The 18,126-nt window shown below is 28.1% G+C and overlaps 2 protein-coding genes across 2 annotated transcripts in view; both read left to right on the top strand.

Moving 5' to 3' along the window:
• Positions 1-626, top strand: part of LOC108564691 (protein KRI1 homolog) — a 9,169-nt gene extending 8,543 nt beyond the window's left edge. Inside the window, exon 4 of the mRNA XM_017923785.1 lies at positions 3-626. Within this exon, the coding sequence (XP_017779274.1) occupies positions 3-626 (624 nt within the window). The remainder of the gene's footprint in view (positions 1-2) is intronic.
• A 12,004-nt stretch (positions 627-12,630) lies between these two features.
• The window catches only part of LOC108564696 (aryl hydrocarbon receptor nuclear translocator-like protein 1), a 48,107-nt gene continuing 42,611 nt past the window's right edge, over positions 12,631-18,126 (top strand). Inside the window, exon 1 of the mRNA XM_017923794.1 lies at positions 12,631-12,916. The gene's annotated coding sequence lies outside the window, so the exon portion shown is untranslated. The remainder of the gene's footprint in view (positions 12,917-18,126) is intronic.

The following is an 18,126-nucleotide window of genomic DNA, read 5'->3' as shown; positions in this document are numbered from 1 at the left end:
AGATTAAACGGTATCCGCGTACTGTTGATAATTCGGTAAGACGTGAAGATGACAGGAGGAAAACTAAAAGGGTTGAAATCAAGGAAAGGAAATTGATGGAGAAGCAAAAGAAAATGGAGGAGCTAGAGCATTTGAAAAAGATGAAGCGATTAGAGATTGAAGAGAAATTGAAGGCTCTGAAGGAAATCACGGGAAATGATGATGTTCCGTTTAATGACGATGATCTGGAAGGAGATTTCGATCCGAACGCTCACGATAAACGAATGCAAATGGTCTTTAATAATGATTATTATTCAGTCGAAGATGAGGAGAAGCCTGTGTTTTCAGACATGGATGATGAATTGGAAATTGATCAACCATTTGAGCCTATAGATTATGCGTCTGGAGAATTGAACGAGAACTACGACAACGAAGAAGCCGAAGCTCCCCATTGTGAAGATGCTAATTTCAATATGGATTGCGATTATCAGCAGAAAACGGCTGAAGAAGAGATTAAGGAGAATATGAAGAAGCAGAAGTGGCGTAGAAAGAGGTCGCACGTGAGCAAAGCTTTAATGAAAGAAAAACCCACTTTCGATCCAGAAGATCAAGAATACGAAGAATATTTCAATGAAGTTGAGAGTTGAACATAATTATTATTAGAATATAAGTTGAGAGTTGAATGGAATTATTATTATTAGAATATAAGTTGAGAGTTGAACAGAATTATTATCGTAGAATATAAGTTGAGAGTTGAACATAATTATTATTGTAGAATATAAGTTGAGAGTTGAACATAATTATTATTGTAGAATATAAGTTGAGAGTTGAACAGAATTATTATTGTTGAATATACGTTAGAGTTGGTCGTATATAGTTTATGTTATTATTCACCCACAACTTGGTCCTTCGATAAAACAGGTGTTTTTAGATTTATTATGTATGCGCTTTTCTATTTAATTGTAAAACATCGAATTATATACATTTCGTTCACAATAATTGTTAACAATATGATTATTTTGTTCGAAACATTAATTAGTGTAAGCAGATCCTGTAGGTATTATTTGGGTTTTAATTCTTGGCATCAAAGACACCCAATGTCATTTGAAATTATTGGGTTAATTAGAAGCGACATCTGGAATGGTGCCCCAAAAAATTATTCAATTTCTACATCTGTGTTTTTAGGTGTCCTTTCTGATGTATTTGCGAAATATTCAGCAAATGTTTGGGCCTTGTCCTCATTACCTGTTGCTTAAGTTAAGTTATCTTTAAGAATTATCGTAGATTTTCTTGGACAAGAGATTTTAAGTATTCATTTGCAACATTATCTTTAAAACAGAATTTTTTAATGATTTATGGATAGCCAATTCTTAAAACTTGATAAATATAGTAAAATTGATTTCCACATGGCATATTAAATGAATTCTTCGTGAAATATCCGCACATAGTTTTATCCAGGTTTTTCTTCAATAATTACTATTTAATAATTTTTTTTACTAGTACACAACAGTTTATTTTCAACATAAAAGTTCTTGTAAAGTGATAAAAAAAGGTCATGTTTAGCGTAGTTTTATTTATTTCTTATTTTATTATTTTGTTCTAATTTACCAAGTTTTTTCATTTCACTTAATGTTTTGGAACGTAATATTTGTAACGTAATCTTGTAAATACACCTTATTATGATTCAGATTTTTTTATTCCAAAAACTTATGGCCTTTACTGCGAAAGTCTGGCCGCCACCTATATATAAAATGTAATTTAATATCATATTTAATATATTGGAATGTTCTTGATATGAAAACTTAAAGATTTTAAGTATTAAAAAAAAGTAGACAAAAATATTAGGGCCAATAAAAATTTACAAATAAAAAATAAAATAAAATTTATGAAAAAAAAAACAGCAATAATTACTTTACTCATTTATTAAATAAAACGGTTCTTCTATGTACATATAATTATTAACATATCCATAAATTTGCAATAGAAAAAGAAACATAATTATATATGCTGTATTTCAATCGATCGAGAAATATAATCCAATGTTAATAAATTTCTAGAAATCAAATTAATTCAAATTGTTTATTTTAGCGGCATTTATTACAAATATTTCTTTCTACATTATGAACACTCTTACGTTGAAATTAGTCTAATATTTGATCATTTAACGCCAACATTTTACCCCCACGAATTTTACGTCCTTCGTTCCACGAATCACATAAATTGTCGTTTTTTCACAAAAAGAAAGAAAAAAAAACAATCCTAATATATTGGGTGAGTTTTTGCGTATTTCGCGTTGTTCTCTAATCCTTGCAACTGGTAAATTACACCGGATGGAAAGCTTACTAACTAAGGTCACGCTTCTTGTACTTAGCTCAAGGACTCGGCTGTTTGTCACGTCGATAGGCTCTGAATAACTCAGGATACTGTGATAAAAGGATGTTCTAAATTTAATAAATAAACTGCACGTGCATATTTTTTCTTGAATATCGGCACGAAGGTGTGTGTGTATGTGTTTGTACTTGTATAAGAGTGTAAATAGTAGGCGGATAGGAAATACAGTGTTGTTTTCAAAATATATAATTAATTATTGGTTTTAACCATCGTCTCGGCTAATTCTGCTGATGCGTGGAATACTAATCAGACTAATTGCACTTTTTTTTTCTAAAATTTTCCATTTTTGTTATTGTTTACCTCTTGGTTGCTAAAGCAAAGTGACCATTATTGCACGTCCGTTGATAAATATTGCGATGTTTCGTGCGATTTGTGTGTTTCACTCCGTAGGAACGTACATATTTTAGAAAGGAAATCTAGGTTATATAGACATTATTATTATTAAGTATTATCATTCATCAAGGTAGCTTTGTAAGACGCGCCTTTCTTATAAAAGCGTTCAACACCAATTATCAACGGCAATCGCATGCCCGACGGCCACATCAGACCTTAACATTGATAAATATATTGTCAATGTTAAACCGAATTCGTAAAAAAAAAACATACACACGCCTCACAATCCGCACATATAAATAAGTGTATTGATTCGTTTATTTATCAATACACAAACGGATATAGTTCCTTTTTATTTTATTTCAGTTTCGATCTGATAAATCAGATTTCAATTAAAAGTTTCTATTATTAAGTAGCATTTATTGCTGCTATAGTGTAAGGTCAATTAGGAAATGTTAATGAATATTGAAGTGCGTTTGTTAGAACGAGGATTACATGACTGTCTTGGTATTTAGAAGTTATTCCAACTTTTTTTTAACAAGAATCACGACTTTGATGAAGAAAATAGATGATTATATAATTAGATATACATGTTTATAAAGTACTGATGCTTCATATTGTTACATAAGACTCATTTATAATTGTCTTTATAATAATCTGTTTAATTAACTTGGAGTCAATTGCAATAAATAATGTTTTACTAATTAAAATTATATAATTGATATTTAAATATAAACTCGTATAGTGAAATAAATTTTCCCATAAAAATATTTGTTTTTTCGCTTTTTATTCGGAAACATGCAAATATGAACACAAGTTTTGAAAATCATGTAGCAGGCGCAAAATCTGAGACTTCTCTCTTCGTCACTCGTTATTCGAAACGTCGCTCGTTAAGCGAGTCACTTTTCTTACAATTTATTTTGCTCGTTAAACGAAATGCTTGTTAAGCATAATTTGTTAACATATTTGTTTCTAAATTTTTATTAAGTAAAAGACTACGTTGAATGCCCGACAACAAAGATCAAGGAAAGTTAATCATATTTCCACTTTCACCATATATCACCTTTTCACCAGTTTATAATTGATGATTAAATCCGCTCTAGAATCATAAAAGTAGAGAAACATTACACATTTTTAACAGACATTTTGTTTCATTAACATCCATAACTTATTGTTATATAAAATAAATGTATAATATTGTACAAGTTGCATGGATAATTGCGAGTAACTTAGTACAACTTTCATAAATTAAAGTAATATATCTTTTATGTATAGAGTATAGTGAAACAATTTTTCCTGTATAAACTAATGTTATAGGATAATGCATTCCATTTTGCGAGTCATTTTTCTTACAATTTATTATGCTCATTAAGCGAAACACTCGTTATGCGAGGTGCCCGTTAAGCGAGGTTCCACTGTATATTGAAATGTACAAAATTATCTAAGAAAAAAATATAATAAATACTTTATTATCTATGAGTTTATTTTAATAATAATTAGTCACAATTGTAACCAAAGGGTTATTATTATTTTAAAATTTGAATTTTTAATTTTATGTAATACAATTATAGAAGGAAAATATAGAATTTTCGATAAAGATAAGTATAATAATAAAATTATTTATTACAAGAGCCACGTATAAAACTAAATATTTTTATTCAATAATAATAATAAAACAAATGCTATTGATCATAGGTTTTTCTGCTCTTATTACAGCAACTTTAGAAGAACATACATACAAAAATGTTAAATAAAAAATGACTGATTCCATTGAATTATAATATGTGAGTGTTCGATTTATGAATAATTGGAAATGGTTATATGATAATAAATATATTAATATTGATAATATATAATCACCGTTACCGCATTTGATCATTTTCCTATAAATGAAATAATTTGGCCATTCCAAAATATTCATAGATTATTGATTTTATAAACAAGAATCTTCATATACCATAGATATAAAATGTATAATTTTCTTGATTTTAACTAATTAATTACACAGAATCGTGGGTACTGTTTATTTGCTATATAATATGTTTACTAGTTAAATTAAAGATACAAATATTTGACCTTGGAAAAGTGAAAAACAAATTGAAATTATCAAAGACTATAATCACTTACATGTCAATAAGAAAATGGTATTTTCATGAATAACACGTTACTTGTAAGTTAATCAGTTAATTAATTTTAATTAACGAAGACAGAAGTATTTAGCATTAAAAGAAAATATATACACAACCGAGAGATTTACGTGCGCTCCTACCATTACTGTTGGAAATGCTCAAAGAATTGTTAATACAATAATGCACACATTATTTTATTTTTATTTGAGATTTGTTGCAGTGAAAATTGTTTACTTTTTTTAATGATGCGGAAACTCGGGACTTTTGACATTTCATAATTTAATTACCGTGCCAATTACGAGAATATTCACATTGTTCAGAATGTGTAAATGCAAATTCCGAGTATGCGAGTATTATTTCTCTTCTGTTTTTTCTCGCGATACCAAATGGAAAGAGAAATAAAATTAACAAAAGGTAAAAGCGGTGGCAATTGTGTAACGAACATGGTATAAATTTGCATGGAAATGATGGATGTCCTTAAGAACAAATCTGCTGGGATTTTATTTTTTTATTGTTTGGTTTGTTCCTGGTTCGACTCACAACCCCATTGGCGCAATGGAAAATCCCAGCAGCGGTGACGTGTCTAATTGCTTTTGCTGCAGTTTAGGGAGAGACCAGAAGTAGCTTAGTAACAATAACCTGAGCATACCGTAAAACCTTGAGCTCTTTAAACTCATTACTATTCAGATCGTATAAATCTTCTTAGGCCGAGCGCTGGCAAAATTGCAACCCTCACCTTAACCCAAAAACTAATTTGCAATATTCACAGAAACGGAAAACAATAAATAAGCCTTTCGCTCCATTTTTTTTTTGTTTCGTATGTAATTTATAAATAATCTCAATAACATATAATAGCCGTCGTTTCGAATAAATGTCTGAATTATTATTTTTAATTGTAATTTTTCGAGTATAATACACACAAATTGTTCATAGTTGAAGCAGATCAATAACTTATTGAAATATTGTAAATAAAAAAAATGGCAAATACTACATCTTATAGTAAGGAAAAACAATTACCTATATCATGTAACAGCTTTATACAAATACGTTATGAACATTAATTTTAACAGAAATTTAAAAATGTAATCTTAAAACTAAGTAATACAATATTTTGTATGTCGATAATTATGTCTAATATTTAATTAACTATAAATATTAGTTAACATGCAAGACAAAAACATTATATCCAATTCCATTGTTTATGATTATATGAAATAATAGATGACCGGACCAAATAGAACACCAATAGAACAGAAATATCCGCTTCTGTTCTGGTGAGTTCTATTTAGACAGGTTAAACGTATTACAAGAGACATATATTTAAGCTTTATCATTTATTTATTGGAATTTGAATCAAAAAAAATTTCCGATGTCCTGTTTTTATACGTTTTTTTTCGCTATTCTGTTTTAGTACCATTCTATTTTATCGTTATTTTGTTTTGTCCTATTTTCTTGTATGACGTTCTGTTTTAACCTGTTCTCATATGTCACGTTCTGTTTTATCCGGTCATCCTCGCGTAGTGCATCCTTTAAGGAACTAAAACAAATAGAAATAAATTGCACAAAATACTTGATACTGTGTAAAAAAAACAATAAAGTATTTTACAAAAAAAAACAAAATTTAACCGGCCTATAGTGAATCCGGATTTATCGAAGCCTCACTCTATACAATATATTATTTTTTTTCTACGTAACTCTGCAAATGCTAGGAGATATATTTTTCACTCGACCTTTAATTTTGTAAATCTTCGTCAACATCATCAACTTGAATGCGCACCAGAATATTATTTGAATCGCAGAAGAATTTCAATGTTAAAAGTACTGGATTCCATAATATTATTCCAATTTGTAAATATGCGGTTTGTAATTCAACGTTTGTTGTCACAACAGTCTTCTAATACAATTAACACTCTCTGCTGCATTCACTTTCATAGATATTATATAATAATATTATATAATATTGTGTTTTCACGATATATTAATTAGATTTTCTTTCCAAATAAAAATTCTTTCCACAGATTATAAATTTTAGCAAATTTCGTGATCAAAAAAACGAATTGATTTATTGTCAATCCTAAAACTACTACTGTTGGTTAATAAAGTTATTATTTAACCGAAACAGTTATGAAGTTCTATTAGTAACTGTAATTTTGTAGATTCCATTACAAATTAGCATTACAACATTATACAATATCAACTTCAAATCTAAGTTTTTAGATGACTCTAATCTATTGTAAGTAACTCTTTTATGGTAAAGTTGCATAAATATACAGTAAATAAGTAACTTTAACATATATTAAACTAACTTTTCTAGGCTTCTACTAGACCTCGTTATATCAAATTATTGAGTAAACACTAATCAAGGTCTTTCTGTAATACTATATTTATCAATGTTTGTTGAAATATTGGAATTGAGATAAAGAAATTATTGATCTAATTCAATTAACTCATTTTTTCTATAACTCGGCACTTCGAGCCGAGTGCATTAATAAAATATTCATGAAATCCATTTCTTGTACTATAATGAAATCCATTACTGCAATTTACTTCATTTCCGTTATACTAGGTGTATGCTTTTATCTATTGAATAATTTATCTATTAGTATTAAAACTTTACGATTTTTGTTTTCTTCTTCCAAATTAATGCACATTTTTAACATTTTATCTAAGATAATGTGATTGATGTACTTTTTCTAAATGAATGATTTCTTTACGTGATTCTCAAATTTAGTTTCCATCAGTTCCAGTTATAATATTCCACTAAACTGCATGCATAATTAGTTTGATCTAATAAAGAATTATTTTACATATGATATTAGTTAGAAACGTATACACCTATATTATATATATCTAACATTTAACGTGATTCCATTCCAATTTCTTGCAGAACTAATAACTAATATGTTGTATTAAGTAATTATCTACGTTTTACATATCGATATTAAAATGGAATTAATTATTAGATAATTACGGTAATTTTTATCAACTAATCAAGACACATTTCCTTATATAAATTTCCCATGATTATATCCAAGCGAGACTTTCAATACAATTAAATAAAACGTATAAAAATAATACTCTCCGGATTTGCGTAAATTGCGAGATATTTTTATTCTTAAAATAACTTTCGATCGAAAATATACCATTTCAAATATTCTTTTCCTCGGCTTATCTTTTTATAAACATTGTGTGAATTCAAAGTGCTTCATAAATAAAACAATAAATCAACTCCAGAAAGTGTAAACAATGAAAAATATATGGTTAACATTAATATCAATTTCAAGTAGATAGTATTTTTACATAAAACGTATTCGATATTCGAAAAATATCTGTGATTTCGTCTTAACCTATCTGTATTAAAGTATCATTCTCTGGATAATAATATAAAAATACAATCTCAATAATTTATGTATATTATTACGAGATGATTCAACGTGTATGTTCATTGTAATATCCTTACAGTTTTTTAACATTGTTTCCAAAACAAAATAATTCGACTAATAATTAGATAAAGTAACTTTTTAGCACATAAAATATGTATTTTTAACATAGGCAACTGTTTATACTGCCTTGTATAAATGGAAATTAATATTATAATTGAAATTATCCGCCTTTTTATATATTTTTATAATAGTTTGGCTTTTAAAGAAAAGATAATGTCAATCATTGTTAGCCACTACTTAAAAATGCAATTATATATACATTTAATGATATGCGATTGGCAAACAATTGATAATTACAAACAACATTTTTTAATTTTTAATTAGTTTTTCTAGAATTTCCGACGAACTATAAAACATTTGTCTTTCCAATAAAACGATCATTATGTAAGTTCAGTTTCTAGAATCAAATCCAATGTAAAATTAATACATGTGATTCTGTACTGCGTTATTCAGTTATATTATGTAAGTGACGAGAAAAAGAAAAAATGTTAATTTGCAATAATATTCTAGAAAACAAATAATCTTGGTAAATGCAATAATTCTAATTGTTTTTGTAAACTAAACATCCACTTAGCTTTATTTCCGCTGTTTGTAATTATTATTATCTTATCAGTTAATGATTATGGATAAAATATTTATTGGAAGTCATGAACAATTGCAAAATTAATTAGAATAATTCATATTTTTTCTATTAAATTGCTCAGATGTTTGTAAATTTTCAAGTTTGGCGCATATTCTAATTATTATACACAATAATCCATAAATTACTTTCCTTATTCAAACTAATAATTATCATTAATTACATTATGATCAGTCGTCTCTCTATGACAAAAACAAATCTCTATGATTAATATTTGCAATTTATTATATAAAAACTAACGTCTCAAAATATACTAGTTTTTGTTATAATGATATAATATTAAATTCTTACAACAATATTATCAAAAACATGTTTCATATCAACAATTGTTTAATTGCCTTTAATAGAGACTGAATATATTTTTTTTATTGTCAATACAAATATGAATATTATTTATTTTTCTCAATCTTCTTAGCGACTTGAGTGGTCTCTATGGGAATTTACTCTTCCACTTACTGAATTGTTTGTGTTGTCCATTTTATGTGTATATAGTGTGATAATTTTGTTATTGTTATATATTTCATATTTTATTTATTTTTTTATTCATTAAAATTGTGTTTATTTGGTTTTCTTATAGAAAGGAAAAATTCATCTATGCATTAGTATCTTAATTTCTTACTTTTTTCATATCATGTACATAGTTGTTGCACAAAGTCTTATTACAATATTTCTTGGCCAAAAGTAATTATCGTATATCTTTTCGTACTCTAGTTCACTAGTTTTGTTTGACGTATGTAGAAATATTTTTTTTAAGCCAAAAATTGGAGTTACTTTATGATTTATTCGTTTAATTTAGTCTAAAGCTTGGCAGCCTTTTGGGTGCGAAGAACCGTTTTTATTAAATAATAATAATATTTATTGCAACAATAAATGAACCGTTATTTTAGAAAGTCGTATAAGTCCATTTTTTTTGATATATCGAGTTTTAAGGGTTTGCGTTTGAATGGATTTAAAAATATTGGTAAACGTTAAACAAGTCGTGTGATGTTTTTTACACTATAAAACAGTTAAATTTTATTATGTAATAATAATTATTGAAATTGTTAAAATATAGTTTTTTTTAGGTCCTATTGGACTTTTACCACTTTCTATAATAACATATTTCCAAAAATAACAACAAGAGGAAATTAAATCCATATATTTATAGACATTTTTAATGCAAACTATAATAATTAAAATGAAGAAATGGAAATACACAAATAATGAAGTTTGTTATAAATTAATTTATATTAAAAAAATGAAAAAATTATAATGTTATCGAAAATTAGTAACGTCGTCATGATCAGTGGTTGATAATACCAAAATTAAGAAGAAGAAATATTCTTAGTTTGGAGAAATCTTCAATTAATATTTCTCATACTGTTTTTATCATCTGAATCAAAAATTCGTCTTATTCTGCTAATATTCATAGGTCTTATTTCTATTTAAAAAAAACTCCAATATTCCCGTAAAAAAAACAAATTACCAACGTCACTGTCAGACGAAATTGAAATATTATCGTCTTTTTGATGTGTATATGAACTCATTGTAATAATTGTAAAAAATATTATTTATTTCTCTAATTTGATAACAATTATATTTAAATAATAGTGATGCTCCAATCGATTAGTATAAGGAACATAAACCAAACAGTGGACTTGCAAAAGAATAAAAACAAAATCAGCTAATATCTGTTAAAAAGTTGTTTTTATTTTTTTCCATTTTCAAAACAAAAAATAATTACTTTAACAAGAAATCGTGCTGAATTGAATTATATACAATTACATACAATTATATACAATTACCATTAATTCATTTTTAAAGTAGACTTATACCACTTTCTAATATAATATTTTTGCGATAACATTATATAGAAAAAATAATTTGATTAGCTTATCAAGAAATTGTGCTGCAATGAATATAAAATTATAAATATAAATAGAGGATATGTATATCTTACTAAAATTACCATAAACTTATTTTGGACTTATATCACTTTCTAAAATAATGGCTCAAGTGACAAAAATAAAAAACTTATACAATAACATAAAATAAAATTTAACTGCAACAAAGGGCTATTGACCATAGGTCTTTCTGCCCCATTTTTATTATTATATCTGTTACACAAATATTTAGGGGTGTGAATATAGTGATTAACGTAGACCAAACAATAGAAACAATTATTCATTCAAAGACAATTACTGCTAACCTATATTAAGCGTTAGTCTATCATTATTTAGTTAATTTGATATTTTTGATGTTATGATTTGTAAATAAAATATTTTTGGAATTTACAAAAATACTAGTTCTTATTTATCACATACAGCGTATGGTTGAAATATTTATATGTTTTTAAACGCTGCATTACTTTAATATAGTTTTTCTTAATACAGTGGTGCCTCACACAACGAACTTAATTCGTTCCAGGAGCAAGTTCGTTATGCGAAAAGTTCGTTATGTGAAACGCGTTTTCCCATAACAATACATGTTAAAAAAAATAATTCGTTCTGTAGCATAAAATATGGTAAGATGACATAAAAAAAAGATAAATTTTTTGTTATTATTTTTATTTAGATACATCTAAAAACATAATGAAAAAAACACACATTTTTTAATTAACGCGTAAGAATCTACTGCTCAGTGACTAACGACTGCCTGCGCGGAAGGATTATTTTTATTTAGATACATCTAAAAACATAATGAAAAAAACACACACGTGCGTAAGTTAAGTTACTGCTCAGTGACTAACGACTGCCTGCGCGGAAGGATGCAATAAATCGGCTGAGTGATCGTGTGAAGTGGGCGACTTCGTTGTGTGAAGCGAAGTTCGTTGTGTGAAGCGAAGTTCGTTGTATGAATCGTGAAATGAACGAAAAGGAAGTTCGTTGTGTGCAGCGTTCGCTGTGCGAGGCGTTCGTTATGCGAGGCACCACTGTACATACATTCATATGTAACATATGTAACAATTATAATGTTATTAATTATAGTAAAATAAAAAGTATATATAGAAACTGACTTTATTAAATTAAATAAATATTTTCTTTACTAACATTAAATTTATTTGTTTTTGCTTGGAACATGCAAAGTACATCACATTTACAATTAACAGAAGATTTAAATTTAAAAATATTATTTTATTACGAATATAGGAAATAACTATGTAGTTTTGTTTATACATAATAATAGGCATCAATAATTTAAAAATGTATACACGAAGAGCCAATTAATGTTAATTATTCAATGTTGGGCCAAGCGCCCATTTATATTTTCATTTTTATAGATTACGCTCATTGGATGGGGAAGGTCGTTGACCCTATAAATAGGTGCTTCCTATGGATGGAAGTTTTCTAAAGTCACCCTACGTTTCTTAGATAATGAATCAAGTCAAATATTAATATGTCAATATAATTGCACTATTTTGAAATGTGTATGTTCTATTTATAATGAATATGTATTCTCAAAGCTATTTTTCAATCTTTTTTAATGTTTATTCTAGAATTATTTGTAGCTCCATCTGTAGGATTGATCTCTAATGTAAGGTTATATAGGCAACCAGTTATACTGTTTGTAGTTGTTGGCACGTTTATGGGTAAACATATAGATGTCGTCAGTATAAAAGTCTTATTTAATTTTCATAATAATCATAATTTATAGATAGCGCTAGTGGCTCGCAAAATTGTTTATGTAATTTGAAGTAATTTATCACTTGCAAAGTGAATTGTAAGACCGTCTGTCCTCTTGGAAAGATATGTACTCTTAATATAAGTTAAGGCCTGTGTGTGGTAGAATTGTTTTGGCTGCAACCCCCACCATTCTTACGCGACATGTACACATACAGAGTGATGTTTCTGGTTGCGGTTTAATGGTGGACTTTTACTTTATGTTTTAATTTATTTAGTGGAACGTTCTGTGTACAACGAAATAAATATGTTGTGACGAATACCTGCCTATCCAACTGTAAGACTGCATCGGAAGACTGTTATTGTTGGGTGAGGAAAAGGAGGAAAAACAGGCGGCAATTGGTGAGTGTCAAATTGAGCGAAATTTTTACACATTTTCGTACGTATGTAGTGTACCTCGCCAGTCTTATTGGAATTCCTATTGCTCTGGATGTTGAAGGTGTTAGACGAAGGGTCGTCATGTACAACCAAGGACGTAGGGTTCAGTCCTTTAGGTGTTATTGAACTCATGTGAAACTTGTTTGTTTTTATTTATTTACCCGCCGACAGTTTTCCGATTTGCAATGTAAACGTAAACGAGTAGAAAAAATGTCCTTCAGGAAATCCCGCTCGGAAATTGTGTTTTTTGGATTCAGGTATTTAAAAATAATTATATTATATAGGTCAAAACTAAATTCCCAGATAGGTCGTTGACCCGAGCCCGCGCTGTACATTGGGGAAGGGCGTGTGTTTATTGATGGATCAATTTACTTTCTAAACGACGCCCAGAATTTCTCAATTCTGTCCCAGAATTCCGCATCTTTGACGGACACTCTTTTCATTCAAGCTTTGCCAATTTACACCGGACCATTCAAAACACTCAAACGAAAACAATTACTCATTGCACGTACATTCATAAATTCAATTCTGGTATGAAGCTTGAGGTTCGGTCCTACGCCGCCAGATGCCACCATTTGGGCCGTTTTTACCGCTTTTTCATTTCCGTCGAACGCTCGTTATGTAAGAAGCGCTCAATTGCCTCGGACGGCTATTAACAAACGAGTTAAGAAAACTCAACATCGTAGTTACAAAATAATAGTCGAGTACTTCAATGTATCATATGCAACCAATTTTTTTTCTAAAACATTCTTTTTAAAAATAGATATAAATGTTGCGGAACGTTATGCAAGGGGAACCCTTTCCACAACAAAGACCATTTAAATGTACATTCTCCTTATGCACCCCATCGTTTTGAATTACGTCTTTTGAAATCAACAGATGATACCTATACAATGTGAACCTAAGGAAACAACGAGAAAATATTTAAACATCTGGATTCGTTCAAATCTTGTATCACAATTTTAATCATTTTTTATTTCGTTAAAGAACTGGTAAAGACCAGTCACGAGAATTAATTGAAACTTCAAAAATTTTAAGGCGAAGTAGAAAATTCCAAATTAACATTTGCAAACCAATTACGCGCTCTTTCTCTCTAACGTCTCGTTCCATTCATTTTTTTTCTGCTTTGTTACGGAGATTGTAATTAATAATTTATTTTGAGTAAAACGATCCATTGGGCCATGAAATCTGATACTTTTATATACGATCTTTTATTTATTTTCTTGTTTAGGATCGCATTTCTATTTTGTCCGTATTATAAATATCCTTGCTATTTGTAACTATATATAGCGCTATTGTACAAAAATCAGATATTGTAGATATTGTATGCAGTAAAAATATAAATCAAAATACCTATATTCTTATTCTTGTCATAGAATTTACTTTAGGGAAATTGCAAAATCGATTTATCTTATCGTTGGATGTGTTTGATTCCAAAGTTCACTGCGTATAAGAGAAATATCATTTTTATTGGAATCAGGAAATGAGATTTATTTGTTTGTTTGTATCTTTTGTGAGACAATAAATGGCAAATCAAGAGAATTTGAAACAAATTATCAGGATCAATCAATAGTCAGGAATGAAGAATGTTTAATAATAATAGCAATACTTCGTATATTAATGACTTTAATTAATACGTTTATTATATTATTTATATATTTTTAATTCATTATTTTGTTAATTAAACTTAATTAACAAACAGTTAATATTTTTATGATAATAACTTGTTTTTGGTTGAATGGATATGATTTATCGAAGTGATACATTATTTTGCTAAATATTACATAAGTTTATAGGGAAAAAAAACTTTTGTAAATACATATATTATTATGCTCGGTTTTATGTATGTAATTATTTGTATTATTATATAATTGTTATTATTACAATATTTTGTAGATATTTCTGTAATTCATACATATTTGAACGTTTACAATAATTTTCAGCTATTATTCCTTATATGCTAGTACTCAACTAAATGTTTAACATTTAATAGAATTTCACATACAAATATTACAGTGAAAAAAAAAGTTGTATGATCACGATGTGTATACTTTCTGCTATACCAACTGTGGGAAAATGAACTTATAATAAAAATATAAAAATTAATTAATTATTTCGTTAAAAACATAAACATTTTGATACCAAAGTCGTCTTTGTCATAAATACTAAGTTTCATGAAACAAATAGAAAATTGGGAAGGAATTAAGTCTTATTCTTGATTTCCAAACGAGATGAGAAAGTTTAGAGGTCATGATAGAAAGAGGCCTTAGGACCTATACTGCATACATTCTTTTCTTTTTAAAATCATATTTTCTGAGAAAAAATACGAAATAAAATAATATTTTATAAACATTTACTGATACTCGTTTTTCTATATAGTTTTCTATGGAGTAAATTTATTTTGTTATAGTTTTATGTATTATTCGAGAATTTTATAAATGAAAATTCGTTAACCGGTTTTGTAGAACAGTTGAGATTCGAAAACAGTTTTTTTTTAAGTTGGTTTTTGTATAAACCCTAGTTCTTATATAATTATTGTTGACTTGTGAAAATATGCATTACATTAAAAGAAGAAAAGTAATATCTACGTGTGGTTCTTTATAAAATTTAAAAACCTAAGTTGCCCACCCATATGCTTTAGCATACAAAAGAGTAAAAGTTTATACATTTTAAAATAATTATTTATAAATTGGGCTTTATGATGCCATTAACGATTATTGGCAAAACAGTGAACCATAGTGGTACATTTAATATAAAATAATTGTTATCAAATGTTATTATAGATTATAGTTATTTTGTGTATTTTTGATGTGCATGGCAACCTGATATGGTAATAGTTGTGTTAAAAGAAACTGCAACAAAAAAATCCCTAATCTAATCTAATCAAGTTTTGTAATATGCATTAAACCCATATACGTGAATGCAGCTTGGCTAGGTCACAAAATGCAGATTGCGCATTAAAAGTTCAAACCCCGATGAATTTGTTCACATATTTGATAAACAATTGCATTGTAAAAGCGCAGCACTATTGTTATAAGTTTATGTTAGACATAAAGACTATATAGGTGGTTCGCAATTTGTCGGAAATACCTCAAAGACGTGGCCTTGATTCTTGCTACAGAAATACGGACAATCTGTGCAAGCCTTTTTTGTCGACCAAATAACGGTAAACGTTTTTTTTTTATTTGTTCTTTTTGTAAATAATTTAGAATGATTGAATGTAAAAGCACGTGGGAAAAGCGTATTGGAAATTTTTACCACTGTCGTTGCAAGGCGCAAAATGCAATTATACTATAAATAGAAGCATGCATATTATATTCTAATTAGTTTCAGAAAGTCGCACAGCAAACAGCAACCACCTTAAACGATTCTCGCGACGGAATTAATCAAAACTGTTAATTGAGTCTATACACCACTTTGCTGTCGTTGAAACGTGCGGTGAAGTTTGTAAAAAGAGTGCTCGTTTCAGCACGAGACTACGCCAATTGCGTGACCTTTTTTCGTCCTTTTCCATCGTATTTATATAGACGTAGATTCTTCCCCAAGAAGAAATGGCCAACTTGTTTGTTGCTTCCATGGTAACTGCATGAAAGAAAGCACAGGTGAAAGGAATATAAAATCCATACAAATTCTCCATTCTGTTTACATGCAACATCTAATTACATCAAGTTTTTCCGTGCATTTCAACTATTTTACACGTTCACACCTTTTATATAAAATGCAAATATTATATAGTTTTGTCAACATTAAAAGATAACGTAAAGTAGTAGGTAAAATAGTTGGGTATCTTATTTGTAAATACAGTGGGCTGGGTGCTTTCAGAATTGTTCGTTAAATGATCATCGATTTAAGAAGCGGCTTAAGCTAACAGTGATAGCGTTATCTCTCAAAAGTAATGTCAATCAATCGTTTTTTTGTTATCTTAACTGTTCGTTAACCGAATACAGGTTAAAAATTATATGTTCGCTGTTTATAAAATATATATATATAATTTAATATATGGTTAAGTATTATGTAAAATATATAAGATACAGTGGAAACTCAACAGAAGCAACGAACGAAATACAAAATATACTGAAACAATTATATTACTAAGAAATTGATCAACAAATATAAATATTTATCTATAAACAAAACTAATCCCTAGAAGACTGAATTTCCTGATTGGCTAATCCTAGTACGCCAGAATAACACCAAATCCCAATAATCGGTAAAAGTACATATTTAGTTATTTTTCATTAACACAATAAACGTAGAACTTCTTATCTAAGGTGATTAGTTGCAATATAAACATACTAGAATTAGCAGATAAGAAATGTATCTGTTGAACTATATACTCAAAACAACATCACTACTTTTCTTATGTTCACATTTATTTATTAACATTTTGCTCCATCTGCTTACAAAGAAGAAAGTATTAAAATATTTGTTGTTACTTGCACTTAATACTAATAGCATTGAAAAATATTTTGCTTTGGACAGAAATTCTTTGCAACAGTAGACTTTTTATTTTATAATTATTATTGTATTAAAGTTTCATTTTATATAATATATTTTTGCAACATATAGTTATTTTTCATTATTATTTACAAATTGTCTATTGATCTAGAAGCCATGGAAATTATAATCTCTTAAGTTCAATGGACTCTTTCTGCCTAGACGGATTCTTCTTGTATTCACTTTTTGCATGTTTTACACTCGTGATCATATTAGTGCTGAGATAAGAATACATTACCTGGTAACGCTTATCGCTTACGTTTTACATCAACATGAAAAAAATAAACACATTTAATTTTAAAACTAAAAAAAAAAATTAACGACTGAGCAATCTTAATGTTGGTATGCAAGTTTATTTATTTAAAGTTCGACGAAGTTATGCAGTTACAAATGTAAAAAATCAATTACAAAAAACGAAATTTCCATCGGAATGTAAAATCAAATTCATTACGATTCAGAAGTGCAACATATAAAAAGAATCATTTTTTTGTATATAATTTCATGGTTGTACAATAAATGTCATTTTTATTATTATATATTTTGTCGAGAAAAAATGTTGATCGTGTGTTTCCATTATTTACGGTGATAGGAAATAATCTTTTTTTTAATCAAATTCCACGATAATTAAACAACTTCATTATATTATTTAGTTTTATTTCAGAATTCTTATTCGTCGT

This window comes from Nicrophorus vespilloides, unplaced genomic scaffold (genome assembly GCF_001412225.1).
Source record: "Nicrophorus vespilloides isolate i.1.1-1 unplaced genomic scaffold, Nicve_v1.0, whole genome shotgun sequence".
NCBI classification, from domain to species: Eukaryota; Metazoa; Arthropoda; class Insecta; order Coleoptera; family Silphidae; genus Nicrophorus; species Nicrophorus vespilloides.
This window is presented reverse-complemented; position numbering and strand designations above follow the sequence as displayed.